The sequence below is a fragment of the Gorilla gorilla genome, chromosome 5 (assembly GCF_029281585.2).
Source record: "Gorilla gorilla gorilla isolate KB3781 chromosome 5, NHGRI_mGorGor1-v2.1_pri, whole genome shotgun sequence".
Lineage (NCBI taxonomy): Eukaryota > Metazoa > Chordata > Mammalia > Primates > Hominidae > Gorilla > Gorilla gorilla.
The window spans coordinates 101845378-101868772 of record NC_073229.2 but is presented as its reverse complement, the minus strand read 5'-3'; the positions used below and the strand labels follow the sequence as shown (position 1 = coordinate 101868772).

General features: G+C 36.9%; 1 protein-coding gene across 1 annotated transcript in view; it reads right to left on the bottom strand.

The window, feature by feature from the left end:
- MEI4 (meiotic double-stranded break formation protein 4) overlaps window positions 1–23395 on the bottom strand; it is a 261601-nt gene that overhangs the window by 144342 nt on the left and 93864 nt on the right. The window contains exon 3 of the mRNA XM_019028929.2: window positions 20917–21452. Within this exon, the coding sequence (XP_018884474.1) occupies window positions 20917–21452 (536 nt within the window). The remainder of the gene's footprint in view (window positions 1–20916; window positions 21453–23395) is intronic.

Genomic DNA, 23395 nt, shown 5'->3' with positions numbered 1-23395 from the left:
CTGCAAAATGTAGGAAAAACTCAATTCTTCTGTTTCCCAGATAAAAATGTCACCGTGATTTCCCTTGAGCATGCAGAAGGTTAAACAAAGCTGCAGTTGACCACAAACATAAACAGTGGAAAAAACCAATAAATTTTCAAAAAAACATAATAACCCCTTCATATTTCCAGGCAAAAGCTCTAAGGAGAAATAAAGTTAATTTAAATAGTTGCCAATTACTATAGTGCTATACTTACTCAGTCATAGGCTACTCTAGATTTGAAGTTGATAGGACTTTGATTGAAAATAATAAATAATTTTGCATGTATCTATTAAGTTATTCATTCAAAACTTATATTTAAAATCTTACTCTTATGTGCAAAACAGGTATCAGCAATGGCTATGTTTCCAGCTCAATCAAAGCTACATATAAGAACCTATAGATAACAATAAACAGATTAAACTGTGAAATTAGAGAAGTGGCCCCAATCTTCTCATTGCTTTCTAAGTTGCATCCTCTTTCCCCTTAAAAGTAACATGTGACTTCCCTCTTTCAGACCTTTTCCCTTATGAAAAAATAAAAAGGCTCAATGTCATCCGGCCAATATCGCAACCATACTGGAATAAAGTCTCCAAAATCCTTTCATTTTTGTATTTTGTGGTGTAAAATGGAAAAGAATTTCAGACAAAACTGAGTAAATGAAAATTTATTGAATGCTGTATCTTATGTGTAATTTTTTATATAACAATAACTCAATAAAGTCACTTTAAAAGCTGTGAGTACATGAAGAAGATATCTTTTAGAGACAGAAGTCCTTTCCCTTATGTATAAAATCACATAATGTCTTATAGGCTGATAATGAAGATTCATCTACTTTCATTGTTTTAGGGTGCCTAGTCAAAATGGACTCAAGTTCTCCCCTTCTCTCATCCCTCCCTTAATCCTAACTAACAGTTTAACTTTTATTTCCTGCAGAAATTCTAAATGCCAGAATTCAAGCTGCATTCACAACATTCCACAACATTCCCCTGTCTCCATTCTGAGTCCCAGTGACCTGTGACTTCTCAGAGCAGAAGATACAGGAAAACGTCAATTCTTCTGTTTCCCAGACAAAAATGTCACCATGATTTCTATTGAGAGTGCAGAGGGTTAAAAAAAAAGCACACAATCCATGCATTTGGCCTGAAACCCGGTTGGTAACCATTGCAGAGATGGTTCTCATCAAAGATTTATTTATAGACTAAAAGGAAGAAGAGTTCTCTGAGCTTAGAGAAAAGACAACAGCAGAGTACAGGGCCTTGGGCTATCAGGAGTTGAAAGTAAGGAAACCATAGCTTTGACAAGGCAGCAACTGTCCTGTTTAAGAATAGAGCTCTTAAGTAGGCCTGCCTGGGCCTCTTTATGTCTCATCTGTAAAATGAGTTTTACAGAGTTTCCTCATCTGTAAAATAGAGATAATAAAATACCTTTCCTGGATTGTTATAAAGATTAAATGAAATAATTGCAAAACATATAGAAAGAACTTAATAATGTAGACCATAATGAGTGAGAAATTAGAATCAAAATATTTTGAAAATTTAATGTTTATGTGAATTACCTGGGGATATTATTAAAAATGAGAATTGAATTCCATAGATCTGGGATGGGGTTTGAGATTCTGCATTTCTAATAAACTCCCAGGTAATACCAACACGGTTCGTTTACAGACCACATTTTGAGTAGCAAGTTTTTAATGTATATTAACATGCTGCGGAGGAAAATAATGCACAATTTCTGGGAAATCTAACTGCACTGATATAGACAGGTCGTAAGCATTAGAAAAATAAAAGAAAAAGAGATGTCCATTTAGCTATACAAAAGCAATCCCTAATTATCATGTGATACAGTATCAGTAAATATAGTAGTGTCAGATTAATTTTATCATACTTTATTTTAAAAGTAAATCTGGCCAGATATGGTAGCTTAAACCTATGATTCCAGCACATCGGGAGGCTAAGGAAGGAGGATTACTTAAAGCCAGGAGTTCAAGAACAGCCTGGGCAGCAAAGCAAGACCCTGTCTCTACAAAACACAAAAAAATGTTTTAAAAATTAGCTGAGCATGGTTCTGTGTGCATGCAGTCTTGGCTACTAGAGAGGTTGAGGTCAGAGGATCACTTGAGCCCAGGAGTTCAAGGCTGCAATGAGCTATGATCATACCACTGCACTTCCCCATCTTTTTCTAAAAGGAGTAAATTCTATATATAAATATTAATATTCATATATATGGCTTATTGGAGCATACTTGATGATTTTGGCATGATGATCCTGACATACACTTTTAACAGAAGAGACATTAGATACTCATCAATTCAACTATTCAATTCAATAAGACAATATTAGAATTCGAATTACTTAATTCAATTGGACTATAATACGTTAAGGACTGTGCTAGGTCCTTAGTTTAGTTTCAAATATGGGGGAACCAAAAGGTCATGATATAGAGAAGACATAAACAGTAGATTAATTAACAGATTAGCACATATATCATTTGAAAAGATAAACCACGAGAAGGTCAAAGAAAGAAGCCTGTGCCAACAGCTGCATTGCCAGGGTCTGACCTGCAGACCCAGGCTGCATGATGGATGAATAACGTACTCAGACTCCGATATTCAGTGAAAGAGCTGCTACGGGGCTGGGCCACTCACAGAAACAGTTGTGGCAGCCGTGCCCTGACTAGCTGGCCCTGCGGACATTTATTCAGCATAGATTTAATGACAAAGGCTTTGAGTCAACACACCTGTAGGTAATTAATCTGGTCACCCTCCCCCAGAGAGATCAGTTCTACCTGCAAAAGGTCAGTCTTAGGATCACATGTGTAAACAAGCTCTTTAGATAAACTCCCTTATATTCCTTTGTACCTACTCTAAGCTATTAACTCAAGGTAAGAGGATTAGGCCGCCTTCAGCCAAATCTTTTACTGAAGCTATGCAAACCTCCCAGCCTTCCAAGAAGGTTTGTGTCTATTTCCTATAACTTTACAATTTTTCCCACCACTCAGACCAGACTCCAACACTGCATGTCATCAGCCTGCAAGCTGGTCTGCAATGATCCTTGAAATACTCTGCTTTTTCTTAAGCTGACCTGAAGAAGTCTCCATTCTTTGCAAACTCTTTAGAATACTTGTTATTTTCCAATACCCATCTATTTTAGTTAACTACTGACTAAAATTCTGGCTTTCAGACATTCCCAATAATTTCAAATGCCTATCATGTTATGTTAAGAGAGTCACAGATATTTTCTCATCAGGAAAAATAGTGCTTGTTTTAAAGTGTTAATTCTCAAAATGAACATGAACAACCACAGCCATCTGCATGCCATGTTCCTCTGCTGTCTGTTTCTAAGAGTTTCCAAACTAAAGCGTAGAAGTAAGGTGGAATTTTGTATTTTGACAGAGATAACTGGGAGATGAAAACCAGGGAAAGGGGCAAATTATTAACAACAAAAAAACAGCTATGGTAAAATGGCATAACACATTCACAGTCACTAGTAACAGAAACAACAATTAAAAGGCACGTGTGTCTTAAGCTCAGCAAAAATCATATGCAAATATGATAACTTTTATACATATGTAATTTTAAATTATTATTTTGGATTATTTATACTATTCTTCCCCAGCATTAGCTCAGAAAATTAAGCTGTTTATATGCAAGTAATAATAAGACTGCCAGCACATTAAGATTTTAGAATATCTTCAGCAAATTTGTGACAAGGGTACTAAATTATCTGGTTATCACAGTTACATATTAATCATATGAAAAGCTTATGACTTGGAACACCTTTCAGTTCCTACCTTATTAAGCCTCTGAGTAGCATGCAGCAAAGCTGACTATACTCTTCTTTGTGAAATACTCTCTTCTATTGGTTTCCATGACAATACTTTCCTAATTTTTCTCCTATTGCTTTAATCCTCCAATTCTTTAACTTCTTTGCAGGCTTCTTCATCTCTACATGACCACTAAATGTTGGCACTCCTCTGGGCTCAGTACTAGGTCCTCCTCTTTCTAATACTGATTTGTTTTCCCATAGCCTTAAAAAGCCTCTATATTCTGACAAAGACTAAATTTACTTCCAGGCCAGTACTTTCCTTTAAGCTCCATATTGATAAAGCCACTGATTTGCTTTGCTTTGCAAATCTGTCTTACAGTCATCTTACAATTATCATTAAACTCAATATGGCTGAAAGGGAACTTGGGCTCCCCTCTCTTTTCCAAGACTGTTCTCCTTCCAGGCCTTCTTATATCTCTAAACAGCACCTCCATGCACCCTGTTGTTAATGATCATAAACTAGGAATACTGTTGATGTCTATTTCTCCATATCAAATCCTTACATTCTTCCCCTAATACTTACTGGATTTTGGTATTTATTTATTTATTTATTTATTTATTTATTTATTTATTTATTTGAGACAGGGTCTCAGGTCTCACTCTGTCACTCAGGCTGGAGTGCAGTGTTGCAATCATGGCTTGCAGTAGCCTTGACCTCCTGGGTCAAGGATTCTCCCATCTCAGCCTCCCAGGTAGCTGAGACTACAGACGCTTGCCACACCACCCAGCTATTTTTTTGTATTTTTAGTAGAGACAGGGCTTCTCCATGTTGTCCAGACTGGTCTTCAACTCCTGGGCTCAGGCAATTCACCTGCCTCGGCCTTCCAGAGTGCTGGAATTACAGGCATGAGCCACCACACCCAGTCTGGATTTTTACTTGTACTAAAGTTGTTCAGACATGTGCCATAGGATAGTTTTATAACATTTATTCCATAGCAAGTAACACCCTACTCCTTTCCACCATCACCTCTATTTGCAATTCTTCTAGCTGATTGTTTTTGTATTTACCTGTATTATTCTCAATAACATAAAAAATACTGATTTTCTACTATGGATGCCTATAATTTGACTTTCTTTGCCCTTTACTAATCTCCCTTTTCTTCCTCTCTCCCTCCTTCCCTTCCTTCCCACCCCACCACCCCCCGCCCCGCACTCTCTTGCCGGCTCTCTCACATATACACACACTTTTCTTCAATAATTTTGCTATATCATTACTCAATGTTTAAACTACACACAGCCAAGCCATGTAAAATACTATGTATCTTTTCCATTTTGGTAAATTTTTCCTATTGTTAATAATTACCTTGTTTTATTCATCGGCATAATTTTTATGTACCAAACCTTCCAAACTGTTATTAATTTATGTGTTTTCATAACCATATTTTTTAAATTTAAAGGTTTTTTTAATTCCCTGAAAATTTTAAAACATCATTTTCTTTTTTTCCTGGTTGTAAAACATGCTTTTACCTTTCTGAGAACATATGCATTTTAAATGTAAGTTTTGCATTTCTGCCTGCTCTTTGGTTCCCCCATGTTGTCTTCAGAATTTAAGTTTCCTCATTAGATTATTTCCTTAGATATCTGCTAATCCTGATTATATGGGTATACTTAAGTGAAAGGACTGAAAGCTAACTAGAAGTTCTTGGTTCATGGGTGAGGCTTGTGCACTGTAAGCTTTAGTGTAGGATGATTTGGCTGCTCATTTTCCTTTAGGGAACTTTGATAGCAATACATTCATATCTTTCCTCTTGGGATGGTCAATTTTATTCTACTTTTTATGTCCAATGAAAAAATATCCAGTCTTTTACTGATTATGGGAGGACAATTCCCCTTTCCTGAGGCAGAAGAGGGGCTTCAGGATTCTAAGCGCTTCCAAAGCACATTTCTGACCAATCTTCTTTATTTTATATTCTAGCACCTGGCTTCCATTCTCTCTTCCAGAGGTAACTAGTAGAGCTAATTTATGAGTCTTTTGCAGATTGTACTGCGTTAAGTTAGCTAATAGCTTTCTCAAATTCTCCTTTATGGTTCTGTTTTCTTGGGTCTGCTAAGGGATTTATCAATTGTCTATTTCCTTTCTAACTTCTAATATTTTTTTGCTGTTGCAGTCTCATGTTCTCCATATGTTTGTGCCTTTTTAAAAAAGTTGTTTACTATCATTTTCATCAGGATAGGGGCCAGTTTAGATTTGTGTCCTCAATACACCAACCTTAATGCAAAAGCTTCCAGTGTATACTTTACCCCCAGTATATATTTTAGGTGCATACATATCTCCATTTCTACTTACAGCACCAAAATAAGCCACTATCCACTCTCACCTGGACTACTACATAGCATAAGTTGTTTCTCTTGCTACCTCTTATCTCTTGCTAATCAATTATCCTAATGCTATTTAAAGTAAGGTTTTAAAATCTAAAACAATCAATGACTTGCCATCAAATATCAAATAAAACCCAAACTCCTTGCCATGACCTAGCTGTTAAGATGTTTTGTGTTGGCAAACTGCAGAAAACCCAATTCCAACTACCTTAAATGGTATCAAAATGCACTGACTCGTATCATTGGAAATCCAGAAACTACAGAGGCTTCAGGGTTGACTTAACATGGCTCTGGCTTGGATTTACTTTGATTCTCTAGGTTTTATCCTTCTTTATGTGGCTGCTTATCCTTTCAGATGGCAGCAAGATAACTGTAAGAGTTACAGTTTTACCTCCTTCACAAGAGAGTAGCCAGAGAAAGAAATAAAAGTTGCCTCTCATAATCTTCCAGAGAATGAGGAGAAAAGTTCCCAGAAGCCTGAAGGAAGCCATTTCTGGGGCCTCACCGGACTGAAATGCACCAAGTTTCTATACCTGGCAAAGGAGATTAAATTAGAATTATCCTTAGACCAAGGAGCTCTGTGGGTAGCGGCATGGCCTATTTGGAAGAAGGCATAGATATTTTATTAAAATCAAAGGGTAAGAGTCAAAATTAATACTGGTTAGGTATAGTAAGCAGAAAAAAAGCCCTCAAAAGATATCCACATAAAGTCCCTAGAATCTGTGACTGTTACCACTTTATTTAGAAAAAGAGTCTTTGCTTCTGCACAGCAAAAAAAAAACAAAAAACAATTAGCAGAGTAAACAGACAACCCAGAGAGTGGGAGAAAATCCTTGCAATCTATACATCCAACAAAGGACTAATAGCCAGAATCTACAATGAACTCAAACAAATTGGCAAGAAAAAAAAATCCCATCAAAAAGTGGGCTAAATACATGAATAGACAATTCTCAAAAGAAGATAAACAAATGGTCGACAAACTTGAAAAAATGCTCAGCATCACTAATGATCAGGGAAGCGCAAATCAAAACCACAATGCAATACCACCTTGCTCCTGCAAGAATGGCCAAAAAATAGAAAAATAATAGATGTTGGCGTGGATGCAGTTAAAAGAGAACAGTTTTACACTTCTGGTGGGAACGGAAACTAGGACAACTGCTATGGAAAACAGTTTGGAGATTCTTTAAAGAACTAAAAGTAGAACTACCATTTGATCCAGCAATCCTGCTACTGGGTAATTACCCAGAGGAAAAGAAGTCACAATAAAAGTCACATACACAAAAAATACTTACACATGCATGTTTATAGTAGCACAACTGGCAATTGCAAATATATGAAACTGGCCCAAATGCCCATCAATCAACAAGTAAATAAAGAAATTGTGGTACATAAATATACCATGAAATACCACACAGCCATAAAAAGGAATGAAATAATGGCATTCACATCAACCTGGATGGCATTGAAGACCATTATTCTAAGTGAAGTAATGCAGGAATGGAAAACCAGACATTGTATGTTCTCACTCATAAGTGGGAGCTATGCTATGAAGACGCAAAGGTGTAAGAATGATACAATGGACTTTGGGGACTCGGGGGAAAGGATGGGAGGGGAATGAGAGAAAAAAGACCACATACTGGGTACAGTGTACACTGCTTGAGTAACAGGTAAACCAAAATCTCAGAAATGACGACTAAAGAACTTATGCATGTAACCAAACACCACCTGTTCCCCCAAATCCTATAGAATGATAGAAGAAAGAAAAACAGTCTTTGCAGAGGTGATTAAATTAAGAATCTGAGATGAAGAGGTAATCCTGAATTGTCCAGGAGGTCCCTAAATGCCGTCGCAAATATTCTTGTAAGAGAGAGGCAGAGAGATATTAGACAAATGGTGGAGATTATGTGAAGATGGAGCAGACAGTGATGCAGCCACAAGTCATGAAATGCTGGCTGACCCTAAAAGATGTTGAGGCAAGGAAAGATTCTCCTTTCATGCTACAGGAAGATATGTGGCCCTGTACACACTATTATTTAAGAATCCTGGCCTCAGAACTGTGAGAGAATATATTTCTGTTGTTTTAAGGCACTAGTTTGTGGTAATTTGTTACAGCAGCCATAGAAAACTAATACAATAGGCAACATACCAATCCTTTCCAGTCTATATTTTTCTAAACTATTATGAGTAAAGAGTAGAGAGCTGCAGCTCTCTACCCTTCTCTTTCTCAACCTGAAAACACTGCTTCCTTTCAAATATTCAAATAACATCCTGGCTCAGGCATATATGCTATGATAACTGTCTTAGAATGACATGTTAGACCACAAAAATTCTTACTCCAACTCTACCTACTTAACTTCCTCTCATCCTGTTTAAAAGCTACTCCCTGCATTAGGCCTTCTATGTCCCAACAATCTAATTAGGTCCTCGCTTACCAGCCTTTGGTAAACATCATTTTACTCTCTATCTCTATGGATTCAACTGTTTTAATTTTTAAATCCCACAAATAAGTAAGAACATGTGAAGTTTGTCTTTCTGGGCCTCACTTATTTCATTTAAAATAATGGCCTCCAGTTCCATCAATGTTGTTGCAAATGACAGGATCTCATTCTCTTTTTACGGCTGACTACTACTTCATTCTGTGTATGTACCACATTTTATTTATCCATTCATCTGATGATGGACACTTAGATTGCTCCCCAATTTTAGCTATTGTGAATAATGCTGCAGTATACATGAGAGTGCAGATATCTCTTTGATGTACTGATTTCCTTTCTTCTGGGTATACACCTAGCAGTGGGGTTCCTGGATCATTTGAAGTTCTATTTTTATTCTTCTGAGAAACCTTCAAACTGTTCTCCATAGTGGTTGTACTAATTTACATTTACACCAACAGTGTACAAGGGTCTTTTTTTCTCCACATCCTCACCAGCAGTTGTTATTATCTGTCTTTTTAATAAAAGCCATTTTAATTGGGGTAAGATTACATCTCATTATCGTTTTAATTTGCATTTTCCTGATGATCAATGACATTGAAGACTTTTTCATATACCTGTTTGCCATTTGTATTTCTTTGGAGAAATGTCTATTCAGATATTTGCTCATTTAAAAATCAGATTATTAGATGTTTTTCTTATAGAGTTGTTTGATCTGCTGATATAGTCTAGTTATTAGTCCCTTGTCAAATGAGTAGTTTACAGATATTTCCTCCCATTCTGTGGGTCATCTCTTCACTTTGTTAATTGTTTTCTTTGCTAGGCAAAACTTTTTAACTTGATGTAATCCAATCTGTCCATTTTTGCTTTGATTGCCTTTGCTTGTGAGGTATTACTCAAGAAACCTTTGCCTAGACCAATGTGCTGGAAAGTCTTCCCAATGTTGCTTCACAGTTTGAGATTTTAAATTTAATTTTTAATCCACTGATTTGATTTTTGTATATGTTGACAGATAGGGGTCTAGTATCACTCCTTTACATATGGATATCCAGCTTTCCCAGTACCATTCACAGAAGAAACTGTTCTTTCTCCAGTGTATGTTCTTGCCACCTTTGTCAAAAGTGAGTTCACTGTAGATGGGTAGATTTATTTCTGGGTTCTTTATTTTGTTCCATTGATTTGTATGTCTGTTTCTATGTCAGTACAACACTATTTTGATGACTACAGCTCTCCAGTATAGTGGTAATGTGATTCCTCCATCTTTGTTCTTTTTGCCCCAGATACTTTTGGCTATTCTGGGTCTTTTGTGGTTCTATATAAATTTTAGGACTATTTTTTCTATTCTGGTGAAAAATGCCATTGGTATTTTGATAGCAATTACAATGAATCTATAGATTGCTTGGGGTAGTATGAACATTTTAGCAATATTGATTATTCCAATCCATGAACATGAAATATATGTTTTTTGTGTGTTTCCTCTCCTATTTCTTTCATCAGTGTTTTACAGTTTTCATTGAAGACATCTTTCTCTTCTTTAGTTTATTCATAGGTCTTTTATTATATTTGTAGCTGTTGTAAATGGCATTACTTCCTTGATTTCTTTTTAACATTTTTCACTGTTGGCATATAGAAATGCTAGTGATTTCTCTTTGTTGATCTTGAATCCTGCAAATTTACTAAATTTGTTTTCAGTTCTTACAGTTTTCTTGTGGAGTCTTTAGATATTTCCAAATAAATGATCGTATCATCTACAAACAAAAATAATTTGAATTATTCCTTCCCAATCTGAATGTACTTTATTTCTCTTGTCTGATTGTTCTAGCTAGAATTTCCAATACTATGTTGAAAGTGCATATCCTTGTTGTCTTCCAGATCTTAGAGGAAAGGCTTTCAGTTTTTTCCCATTCAGTATGATACTGGCTGTGGCTCTGTCAAATACGGCTTTTATTCTGTTGAGGTATGTTCCTTCTATTAATATATCCAGTTTATTGACAGTTTTAATCCTGGAGGGATATTGAAGTTTATCATATGCTTTTTCCACACCAATTAAAATAATCATGTTTTTTGTCATTCATTCTGATAATATGATGTATCACATTGATTGATTTGTGTATGCTGAACCATCCTTGCATCCTGGGTTAAATCACACTTGGTCATGATGAATGACCTTTTTAATGTGTTGTGGAATTTGGTTTGCTAGATTTTTGTTGAGGATTTTGTAACAATGTTCATGAGGGATACTGGCCTGTAGTTTTCTTTTTTTTTTTTTTTTTGATGTGTCTTTGTCTGGTTTTGCTTTCAGGGTAATATTGGCCGTTTAGAATGAGTTTGGAAGTATCCTCTTCTCCTCTATTTTTCAGAAGAGTTTGAGCAGGATTGGTATTAGTTCAAAATTAAATGTCTGATAAAATTCAGAAGTGAAGCCACTGATTCCGGGATTTTCTTTACGGGGAGACTTTTTAATTTCACCATTAATTATCTTTTTATTTCACTTTAATGTTATTTTATGATAGTCACAAAAAGAATGAAGTATAAAATAATAATGTAAATTTCTATAATTAGAATTTCAGGTGTATAATTTTCTCTTAACTTTTATTTTAGGTTTAGGGGTACAGGTGCAGGTTTGTTATATAAGTAAACTCATGTCATGGAGGTTTGGTGTACAGATTATTTTATCACCCAGGTTCTAAGCACAGTGCTCAATAGGTATTTTTTCTAGTCCTCTCCCTCCTCCTACCAACCACCATACAGTAGGATCCAGTGTCTATTGTTACCCTCCTTGTGTCCATGTGTGCTTGTTATTTAGCTCCCATTTATAAGTGAGAACATGTAATATTTCATTTCTGTTGCTTTGTTAGTTTCCCAAGGATAATGGTCTCCAGTTCCCTCCATGTTGCTGCAATGAACATGATCTCATTATTTTTATGACTGCATAGTATTCCACAGTGTATATGTACCATATTTTCCTTATCCAGTTTACTGTTAATGGGCATTTAGGTTGATAACATGTCTTTGCTACTGTGAATAGTGCTACAAGGAACACATGCATGCATCTGTCTTTATAGTAAAATAATTCATATTTCTTTGGGTATATACCCAATAATGAAATTTCCAGGTAAAACAGTAATTCCTTTTTAGTTCTTTAGAAAATCACCACAATACTTTCCACAATGGCTGAATTAATTTACACTCCCCCCAACAATGTATAAGTGTTTCCTTTTCTCCACAACCTTGCCAGCATCTGTTTTTTTCTGATTTTTTTAATAACAGCCATTCAGACTGGTTGAGATGGTATCTCATTGTGGTTTTGGTTTGCATTTCTCTAATGATTAGTAATGTTGAGCATTTTTTTCATATGCTTGTTAGCCACATGTATGTCTTCTTTTGAAAAGTGTCTATTCATGTCCTTTTCCAACTCGTAATAGTGTTGTTTGTTTTTTGTTTGTAAATTTGTTTAAGTTCCTTATAGGCTCTGGATATTAGGACTTTGTCAGAGCACAGATTGAAAATATTTTCTCCCTTCCTGTAGGGTGCCTATTTACTCTGTTGATAGTTTATTTTGCTGTGCAAAAGCTCTAAAGTTTAATTTGATCCCATATGTCAATTTTTTCTTTTGTTGCAATTGTTTTTGGTGTCTTCAGCATGAAATTTTCACCAGGTACTGTCCAGAATGGTATTTCCTAGGTTATCTCCCAGGGTTTTAGTAGTTTTTGTTTGTTTGTTTGTTTTACATCTAAGTTTTTGGTCCATCTTGAGTTGATTTAATGAGTAGGGAGTCCTCTCCTCATTGCTTATTTATGTCTACTTTGTCAAACATCGGATGGCTGGAGGTGTGGAGCATTATTTCTAAGCTCTTTATTCTATTCTATTGGTTTATGTGTCTGTTTGTATACCAGCACCTTGCTGTTTTGTTTACTGTAGCCCTATAGTGTGGATCACAGGTAATGTGATGCCTCCAGCTTTGTTCTTTTTGCTTAAAATTGCCTTGGGTATTTGGGCTCTTTTTTGGTTCTGTGTAATTTTTAAATTTTTTGTGTGTGTGAAGAATATGATTGGTATTTTGACAGGAATAGCATTGAATGTATAAACTGCTTTGGGCAGTATAGAAATTTAAATATTTTTTCCTGTCCATGAGCATTGGATGTTTTTCATTTGTTTGTGTCATCTATGATTTGTTTGAGCAATGTTTCTCATTGTAAACTTTGTATTAGGGCTCCAATCTCATTGCTTGTTATTGGCCTATTCAGGCTTTAAATTTCTTCATGGTTAAATCTTGGTAGGTTGTATATGTTAGGAATTTATATAATTCTTCTAGATTTTCCAATTTATTGGCATATAGTTGTTCACAGTAGCTGCTAATGATACTTTGAATTTCTGAGGTATTGGTTGTAATGTCTCTCCTTTTTTGTCTTTGATTATATTTACTTGGGTCTTCTCTCTTTACTCTTAGTCTAGCTAAAGGTTTATTGATTTTGTTTATCCCAGGTGCTCTCTTGGTGCTCTACCCCACTGCAGCCAAGCTGGTACCCAGGCTGCAAGATAAAGACCCCTTTACTCTTCTGTCTCCTTTTCTCAAGCAGAAGTAGTCTCTTCCCAAAGTTACCACAGCTGGGAATGCACTGGGTCACACCTGAAGCCAACATGGCTCTGGGTCTCACCCAAGGCCTGTGGTAAATACTGCCTGGCTACCAATACTGATTATTCAGGGCCCAAGGGCTGTTTATTCAGCACATGATAAATTCTGCCAGGACTGGGCCCTTCCCTTCAAGGCAATGGGTTCCCTTCTGGCCCATGGTGTGTTTAGAAATGTCATCCAGGAGCTAGGGTCTGGGATGGGGGCCTTAGGAGTCTGCCTGTTGCCTTATTCTACTGTGGATGGGCTGGAATCCAAGTTGCAAAACAAAGTCCTCTTCCCCTCCACCTTCCTCAAGCAGACGGAAGCGGTCTTGGAGGTACAATCTGTACTGCCTAGGGTTGGTGGAGGGGTGACACAAGCACTTCCTTGGTTGTCTCAGCTGGCATCTCACTAGGTTCCATGCGCTCCAAGTTCCCTTGCTCCAAGCCCAACACAGCACCAGGACTTGTGCAGGAATTGCAGTCCTTGTGGTCTAGGTTGCCTTTCATGTTTATTTAGAACCCCAGAACACTTTAGCCCATGGTGGCAGGACTTGCCAAAACTCAGGTTCCAATTGCTAGGATGGATGATTTGCCTCTGGACAGGCCTAGTATAAATGTTCCCTCTATGGGCACAAGCTGAGTTCTGCTCCCTGTTGCTTCCCACTGACAGGACAGCACTAAGCTGCAAAGCAAAGTCCCATAATCAGTATGTTCTCTCTACCCCAAACACACAGATCATCTTTCTGTGCCATATGGTCGCTGCCAGAGAATAGGGAAGGGGTGGTGTAGGCAATTCAAGACAGATTTTCTTGCCCTCTTCCATGCCTCTTTCCTTAATGTAATGTTAAAATCAGGTACTATTATAGCTCACCTGATTTTTGGTTCTTATGAAGGTCCTTTCCTGCGTGGACTGTTGTTCAATTTAGTGTTCCTGAGGAGGCAAAGGGGGTACAGCAATTGCTAGAGGCTTGTATTTGGGTATCTTGCTCTGCCTCCTTTGATAGTTTTATTTTTATGTACACACAAGCAAAACCATATAACTTATATTCAATTAGAAACTAAGATGACAAGGCTGTATATGCAATTATAAAGTTTCCAAAAGACTGTTGTTTATAGCCAATAAAAAAGAACAAGAAACAGGTGATCCTATATTGTACCGCAGAGCAGGACTTTCCTTTTCTTTCTCCTTTTGCTGTCTGCAATTTTTTTTTTTTTTTTTTTTTTTTTTTTGAGACGGAGTCTTGCTCTGTCACCCAGGCGGGAGTGCAGTGACATGATCTCAGCTCACTGCAACCTCTGCCTCCCAGGTTCAAGTGATTCTCGTGCCTCATTCTCCCAAGTAGCTGAGACTACAGGTGCGTGCCACCATGTCTGGCTATTTTTTGTATTTTTAGTAGAGACAGGGTTTTCCCACATTGGCCAGGCTGGTCTCGAACTACGGACCTCAGGTGATCTACCCACCTCAGCCTCCCACAGTGCTGGGGTTACAGGCATGAGCCACCACGCCCAGCCCTATAAACATACATTTTTACACATAATATAATTCAGCAATTTAACCAAACCAATGTAAATATTGTCTTTATGAAATTTAGAGAAATGGCACTAAGGTCTTTCATTACCAATGAATATTTTCTTTAACCCATTAACAAAAGTCAGTTTATTTCCTTTGCACTTAGGAAAAAAAAAAATCTAGAAAACTGTAAAAATTAGTGATGGAAATAGGACATAATATCAGGAGGAAAATATTCGGCATCATATACCTGAACATGAGACCTAGGTCTTCTACTAATGGTTAAGTACTTCCAGTGAGTCCATTAACCTGCCTGAACTCAATTTCCTCATCTATAAACTGAAGATAGTAATAACAACCATGACACAGAGTTGTTGTCTGAACAGAAAATAAGTTCCATGTGAAAGTACTTTATAAACTATAAAGCATAATAGGAAGACTGCTATTATTTTAATAAGAGGTATTTAAATGTATAGCATACTTTGAAAGTAAATTGAAGAAAGTTCTGTTCTGTCTCTTCCTCCTTCCTCTGCATGAGCAGTGAAAGTTAAACACTGCTTTGAAAATTCAGAAAATGTTTGATTTATATACTGATGCAGTGATCAAAAGTAGTATTAAGATTTTGGTTTATGACACAACTGTTTCAGTAAGTGCTTATCTAATTAAAGTAAAATTGCAGGAACATTAACCCAGATTTTTCCGTGTGTGTGTGTGTGTCTGACAGTTTCTTGCTCTGTGGCCCAGGCTAGAGTGCTCTCATGTGATCTGCTCTCACTGCAATCTCTGCCTCCTGGGCTCAAGCAATCCTACCACCTCAGACTCGTGAGTAGCTGGGACTACAGGTGTGCAAGACCATGCCTGGCTAATTTTTTTTGTACTTTTTGTAGAGACAGGGTCTCGCCATGTTGCCAAGGATGGTCTCAAACTCCTGGGCTCAAGTGATCTGCCTGCCTTGGCCCCCCAAAGTACTGGGAATACAGGGGTGAGCCACCATGCCTGACTTATTTATTTATTTATTTATTTATTGAGGGAGTCTCAGTCACCAGGCTGGAGTGCAGTGGTGCAGTCTCGGCTCACTGTCACCTCTGCCTCCCGGGTTCAAGCGATTCTCCTGCCTCAGCTTCCCAAGTAGCTGGGATTACAGGCGCACACCACCATGCCCAGCTAATTTTTGTATTTTCAGTAGAGATGGGGTTTCACAATGTTGGCCAGGATGGTCTCTATCTATTGACCTCATGATACACCTGCCTAGGCCTCCCAAAGTGCTGGGATTACAGGTGTGAGCCACCCCACCCAGCCTTTTGTTTGTTTGTTTAATACAGCTATAAGCAAGGATGAAATGACCCTTAACCTTAGACTTCCTTTATATTTCCCAAGGAATATTCTCAAAGCAGACTGGTTAAGTAACTGGTTAATAGCCATGAACATAAAAAATCTCAAACGCAGAGGATAAGGTTGTTGGAAAGTTAGCACAGGAAGAAAAGCCTGTGTTATTACTAAAACAATGTCCTAACTTGCAGCAGAGAAACATACAACAAATACTGCTACCTGAGTAGAATTAAATTAAAAAGTCAACATATTTTACTGGTCAATACAATTATGGCATGAATAAGTTTCAAGATACAACTAAGGGATACATACTAGAAAAAAAACAAAACTGATTTCGACCTGGCATGGTCAAAATCAGGATTTTGATTACAGGCTCACGCCTGTAATCCCAGCACTTTGGGAGGCCGAGGTGGGCGGATCACGAGGTCAGGAGATCAAGATCATCCTGGCTAACACGGTGAAACCCTGTCTCTACTAAAAATACAAAAAATTAGCTGGGTGTGGTGGCGGGCACCTGTAGTCCCAGCTACTCAGGAGGCTGAGGCAGGAGAATGGCGTGAACCCAGGAGGCAGAGCTTGCAGTGGGCCGAGATTGTGCCACTGCACTCCAGCCTGGGCAAAAGAGAGAGACTCCGTCTCAAAAAAAAAAAAAAAAAAATGTGATTTCATGATCCATCATCTTCAGATTTATCCATAAACTGCCTGAAATGATCTAAGCAAAAATCACTGTGATTGAAGCAAAAACGACAGTACTAGAGGGAATCGCCAACTTCAAAATGCTGTATCAGAGATGCAACATAGCACAGCTTTATAGGAAGGGACCAGTGGAAAGAGTAATTAAAACCACAACATTCAAACAGTTAAATTTAAAAGGACTTTCCATAATTAAAACAGAAAGAAAAATATCCACTATTCCCTACTAAGCTCATTGGTCAACTGGAAGCTGTAGCTGTGGAAAATAGTGACACAAAGAGATAATATACAACTTCCTAATATATATGGAGGTGTTTCAGGAATGTCACGGTGTTAAGAGCTGCTGCTTAGAAAATCAGCTGATGGTCCCCTTCCTGTGTCCATGTGTTCTCATTGTTCAATTCCCATCTATGAGTGAGAACATGTGGTGTTTGGTTTTTTGTCCTTGCAATACTTTGCTGAGAATGATGGTTTCCAGCTTCATCCTACAAAGGATATGAACTCATCATTTTTTATGGCTGCATAATATTCAATGGTATATATGTGCCACATTTTCTTAATCCAGTCTATCATTGTTGGACATTTGGGTTGGTTCCAAGTCTTTGCTATTATGAATAGTGCTGCAATAAACATACGTGTGCATGTGTCTTTATAGCAGCATGATTTATAATCCTTTGGGTATATACCCAGTAATGGGATGGCTGGGTCAAATGGAATTTCTAGTTTTAGATCCCTGAGGAATCGCCACACTGTCTTCCACAATGGTTGAACTAGTTCACACCAGGGACTGTTGTGGGGTGGGGGGAGGGGAGAGGGATAGCATTAGGAGATATACCTAATGCTAAATGACGAGTTAATGGGTGCAGCACACCAACACGGCACATGTATACATATGTAACAAACCTGCTCATTGTGCACATGTACCCTAAAACTTAAAGTATAATAATAAAATTAAAAAAAAAAAGAAAATCAGCTGATGGTATTTAAGTTTATGAGGGTATATGAAATATAAGTTGTCACTTCTCATTATCTTATTTTCAATTCAAAAAAATACCTCACGTTGCTGCTACAACAAACTCAACATTGTCTTGGGCACAGTGGAGAAAATAAGATATAATCACTTACTCAAGAGAAAAGTAACAAAAAGAAACATTTATTAAGTTTTTATATGATGTCAGAAATTATGCTTAGTATTTAGCCCTATGAAATGGTCACATTTATTACCTACATTTTACAGATGTAGAACTTGAAGGTTAGTTAACTTGTCTAAGGTCATAGCTATTGAGTAAAAGCTTCAGAATTCTAATTCGAGCTATTGATCACTGTGCTAAAAATAATTGAAAACTTGTTCATATAAGATTCTTATTTTTTGATGTAGACATTCAACCTTATAAATGTCCTTATTACTACTTTTGCTGCATCTCATAGGTTTCGGTAAATTCTGTTTTCATTTTTGTTTGTCTTGAGATACTTTTGAACTTCCCTTTGATTTCTTCTTTGACACAAAGTTTGTTCAAAATTGTATTGTTTAGTTTCTACATACTTGTAAATTTTACCATTTTACCTATTGTTGTTGAATTCTAATTTCATTATATTGTGGTCAGAAAGAAATATCTAGAAAGCTTTTGAACTTCTAAAATGGTTAAGACACGTTTTGTGACCTAAAATTTGATTTATCCTGGAGAACATTCTGTGTGCACTTGAGAAGAATGTGTATTCTTTTGCTGTTGAGTGGAAAGTTCTGTATATGTCAATTAAATCCATTTACTCTACAGTGTTGTTCAAGTCAGCTGTTTATTGATTTTTCTGCCTGGCCAACATGATGAAACCCCATCTCTACTAAAAATACAAAAATTAGCTGGGCATGGTGGCATGCACCTGTAGTCCCAGTTACTAGGGAGGCTGAGGCAGGAGAATCGCCTGAACCCAGGAAGTGGAGGTTGCAGTGAGCCGAGATTGTGCCACGGCACTCCAACCTGGTGACAGAGTGAGACTCCACCTAGAAAAAAAAAAAAAGTCTCCCAACAAATAATCTGACGACTACACAGGTGAATCCCACCAAACATTCAAAGAGGAATTAAGAACAATCTTTCTTAAACTCTTCCTGAAAATAAAAATGGCCACTTCCAAACACATTTTATGAGGTCAGGATTACCCTGATACCAAAACTAGGAAGACTCTACAAGAAATGAAAACTAGAGTTTTCATTTCAAATTTGTCATGGTATAGGTGGATCTATAGATGAAATATATATTTCCTATGTCACTTGCCATCGTGCCAGCCATTGCTGAACAGTTGGTCAACAGTAGAACAACAAGTAAATGAATGGCTTTCTTGCAGGGGTAATTGCTGCAGTTGGAACCTGAGTTTTGGCAAGTCCTGCCACCATGGACTAAACCATTCTGGGGTTCTAAATAAACACGAAGGGCAACCTAGACCACAAGGACTACAATTTCTGCACAAGTCCTGGTGCTGTGCTGGGCTCAGAGCCAGGGAACTTGGTGTGCATGGAACATAGTGAGATACTAGCTGAGGCAACCAAGGAAGTGCTTATGTCACCCCTCCACAAACCCCAGGCAGCACAGCTTGCACCTCAAAGACTCAGTCCATCTGCTTGAGGAAGGTGGAGGAAAGAGAAAAGAGGACTTTCATTCACAAGTTTATGTGTAGTTTATTCTACACATTATCCTCCTTCCATACAATTCCCAAGGCTACTCTTGTATAGGTTTAAGTCATATCAACCTCCAATATATATATGAAGGCAAAGACTAGACTGGAAAAATATTTGCATCATTCAGTAATTCTGATATGGACTATAAATGCCAGTATCTTCAAGGTTCCAAGTTACATAAAGACTGCTTAAAGTAGTGTTTAAAAAGAAAGCAAAAGTATAAAAAGAAGTTTAAAAAATATGAACTATTTAAGATATTTTCATGGTTTAGAAATGGATTTTATATCTCAGATACAACTATGGCAAATCTGATATTTAATTCCTGATTGACCATGTCCAAAAGAAAAAGATTTCCATTCTCCAGACAGAAAATTCAATATCTTTCACAAATGCCAAAGCTTACTCATAAAGTTTTTAAAATATTGATCAAATCATACCTTAATAGAGAAGGAAAGAACAGCTATACATGAAACAAATTGGTTTATCAGTGCAAATTTTATCAAAATTTTGAAAACTCAGATAAAGCCTCCACTGTACAAAAACCCTAAATGTTAGATCATAGCACGGAGGCAAATATTTAACAATGATGTATCCAAAGAAACAAGGTCCAATAACCTTTTTCCTACAATGAAATATAGTAAATAAGTTAGACAGACCTTTTAGTTTCTTCTATTATATTTTTGGTAGTCAATTAAAGAGGATTAAAATGTGAAGCCATTTGGAATTTCCCAGAAAAAGGATCAGATATTAAAGAAGGCAGAAATAATATGAAAAAGAAATTCTCTATCATGTCTCAAGAGCCAAACAACAAAACAACTTCAGGTTATCTCAATGTCACTTGTTAAGAAAGAATCCCTGAATAAATCTTTCTAAGCCGTGTTAAATCAATAAATAAGGAAAAAAACATAATAAAGCTTTATATTATGTGCTCCTTAGCCAATTTATTCAATTCACCTACATCTGCAGAGGGTCCACAGGGCATTTGCCACTTACAAGGGAAAGGCCAAAAGAAGAGAAAAATATTCTTCAACCCCAAGGCATTTGCTAGTCAATGCCAGAAAAAGAGCAAATTCAATACAGTACAGATAATCCATCATGAGGAATTTAACACTCACAGAAGTTAAGTTTGGAGAACCTTATTTGTTAGCGGTTTTCTCAAAAGTTTTGAGACTTTTTGAACAATAGGAAATAGAAACAGAAAAGGGAAAACATAAGACTAAAAAGAATCCAAGGGTGCTGATAATAAAACAGAGAAAGTAATTCAAAGCAGAGAAGAACAAGCTTGAAGCAAAGGCATCTATGCAGAAAACTATGCTGTAGCAATCAGAGGCTAGAAGTGGAGACATCATGACAGATAAGAGCTGCAGACAGCTGCAGAAAAAGACCCAATAAGGGACTCCTTGAGCCACAAGGCTAAGGGACAACAACAGACATTACCCAAAGAGATGTTCACTAAAATTACTAGCATTTTAGGAATAAAAGAGGGATTTATTACTCACCTGATTTATATGATTGTTTCCTAAAATAGCATGTAGTAGGGTTTTCTCAAATTCTTCCAACTTCTTGGAACACTTTTTAAGAATATGACTAGATAAGTTATAGTCACTGATCAGACTAGCTAAAGTACCAACAGCTTCCGTCCAAAATCTTGAAAAAGGAAGTTTGGGATTACGGTAAAAAGTGATCAGGCCATCCAGCAATTGAAAAACAGAATCAGAGACTGTGGAAGAGTCTTTTTCAAAGTGGGTTAAGTCTCTTTTAAGATTACCTGATTCTGTCAAGTTCTTTAATTCAAGTAGATATTGCAAGAATTGCATGTGAGAAGACAAAGGATTTTGCAGGATAGCACAAGGTCTTTTCACAAGAGGCAGTGGTGGAAAGTGAGTGGGGGTACAGCTTTCCACAAAGTGCCGGGACAGGTCTGAGGATTCAGTTCTCTGCTCATTCGACAAATCACATCCAGAATCTTCCATCGAAGTTAACGTACTTTCAGAACTCTTAGGTTCCTGAGCCTCCAACTGGGAGGAAACGTATCCTGAAAAATAAAGGAATAGAAGGATTATCTTCATGCAGCTGAAATTTCTTCATGTAAAACTAGCCATTGATACTTATCTTAAAATAAGAAATGAAGTATATAAATACACATTAAGCATTTAACAAGCAGTAGTGTAAAAACTGAGTAAAGAAAAAACTGTGAAAGAAATTGTAGAGATTGTAGAAAAAAGGTCTTTATCTTCATGGGTAGAAAGGTGACTCATGTGTTTTCAGGTCATTATCTCTCATTCAATTACAATGCCATGCTTGAAAGACGCAGAAGAGAAAGCCACAAGACCTGAAGGAGGTCACAGTCTGGTAGTGAATCCAATAGGTAACTACAAGGCAATAAGGTGTACCCAGACATAGAGATTTACTGAGGGAACTATAAAATCAGGAGGGCCATTGAACAGCCTACCTTGTTAGATTAGTGTAACCTGGAAGAGGTCATGATGGAACTACTTATAAAGTAGGAGCTCAAAGTTAAAGTTAGGAGAAGACAGAAGGCAAAAGAATAACATACACCTAAGGGGTAAGTGTAAACGCATAAACACAACAGGAAAAATAATAGCATTTATGTATATGAGGACTCTCAAGTAATTTGATGTTGCTTCCACAGAAAGTATAAGGTAAGAGACTAAGATAAATAATGTAGAGGCCAGATCATAAAAGATAATACAAGACGTGGTAAGAACCTTACAATTCATCCTGTAAAGTGTAGAGTGAATTTCCGACTTGAATAATATAAGACCCCTTTGGAAAAATTATGCACATACACACATAAAATATCTGATATACAAATATAAATATATATAGATATCTGCATATCTCTGTATATGTATATCATATATGTGTGTATATATATGATATATGTGTGTATATATATGTATATACATGTGTATGTACCTGTGTATGTACACATGTGTGTGTATGTGGTATAGATCCATGAAACTATGTCTATAACTTCTAGAATTTCCTCATCTTGGCTGAAAAATACTGCATTTAAAGCTAAATCTAATAACTCTCGGTCACTCTTTGACAGACATGTCATCATAAACACAAACAAAGTTGTGGTTGTTTTTAAAATGATTATCTGTAAAATGCGTAAACCAAATTGAAAAGTTCTCATTGAATATTCTAAAGTACACACATATCCATGAAACTAAATATGAGAAATATGGCTGTCAGCAGTGGGAACAGGAATGAGGCACTGAAAGTTGTAATGCAGAAAAATGAAATGGTCTTATTTTAATTTCATCATTCTATTGGCTATAGGAAGGGCTTATTTGAGGAGAACATGAAAGAACATTGAGCGATCAACTGAAAAGCACCTCTATTAGTCCCAACATTGGGTGAAGAGCGAAATGAACTAAGCAGCTGCAGTGGAAGAGAAAGAAAAGGACTGACTGGGAAAATAAACACAAAATATCAATATGTAATCTGGAGACCAGCTTACTGACTGAATATGGGCAATGAAGTGAAAGAATGAATAAATGCATTCCATGGTTCTGACTTAGGTGACAAGGTAGATTATGGTGCTACCAAATGAAATAGTAAAAAGATAGAAGAAATGGCTTAGAAGAGACTATAAAAAGTTCGGGTTTAGTCACATAAATTCTGAGGCAGCTGGAGAAAATCTAGTCAGAGATGATCCTTTAGAAACTGGTCACATAAGCCTAAGACTGGGGAGAAGGTCTAGACTGAAAATGCATTTTAGGAGTTATCAGTGTGTAGATAGCAGAAACTATAAAAATGATTACAATCATTCAGAGAGAGTATGGGCAGTGAGTAAACAAAGGATCAAAAAAGATACCCTGAATAGGATCAGTATTTGAAGGCTGGATAGAGACATAACAGTCATTAAGAACATAGAGAAGGAACAATTTAAAAGGTACAAGAAAAAATGATTGTGTCATAAAAGTCAAGGAAACAGTTTCAAGAAGA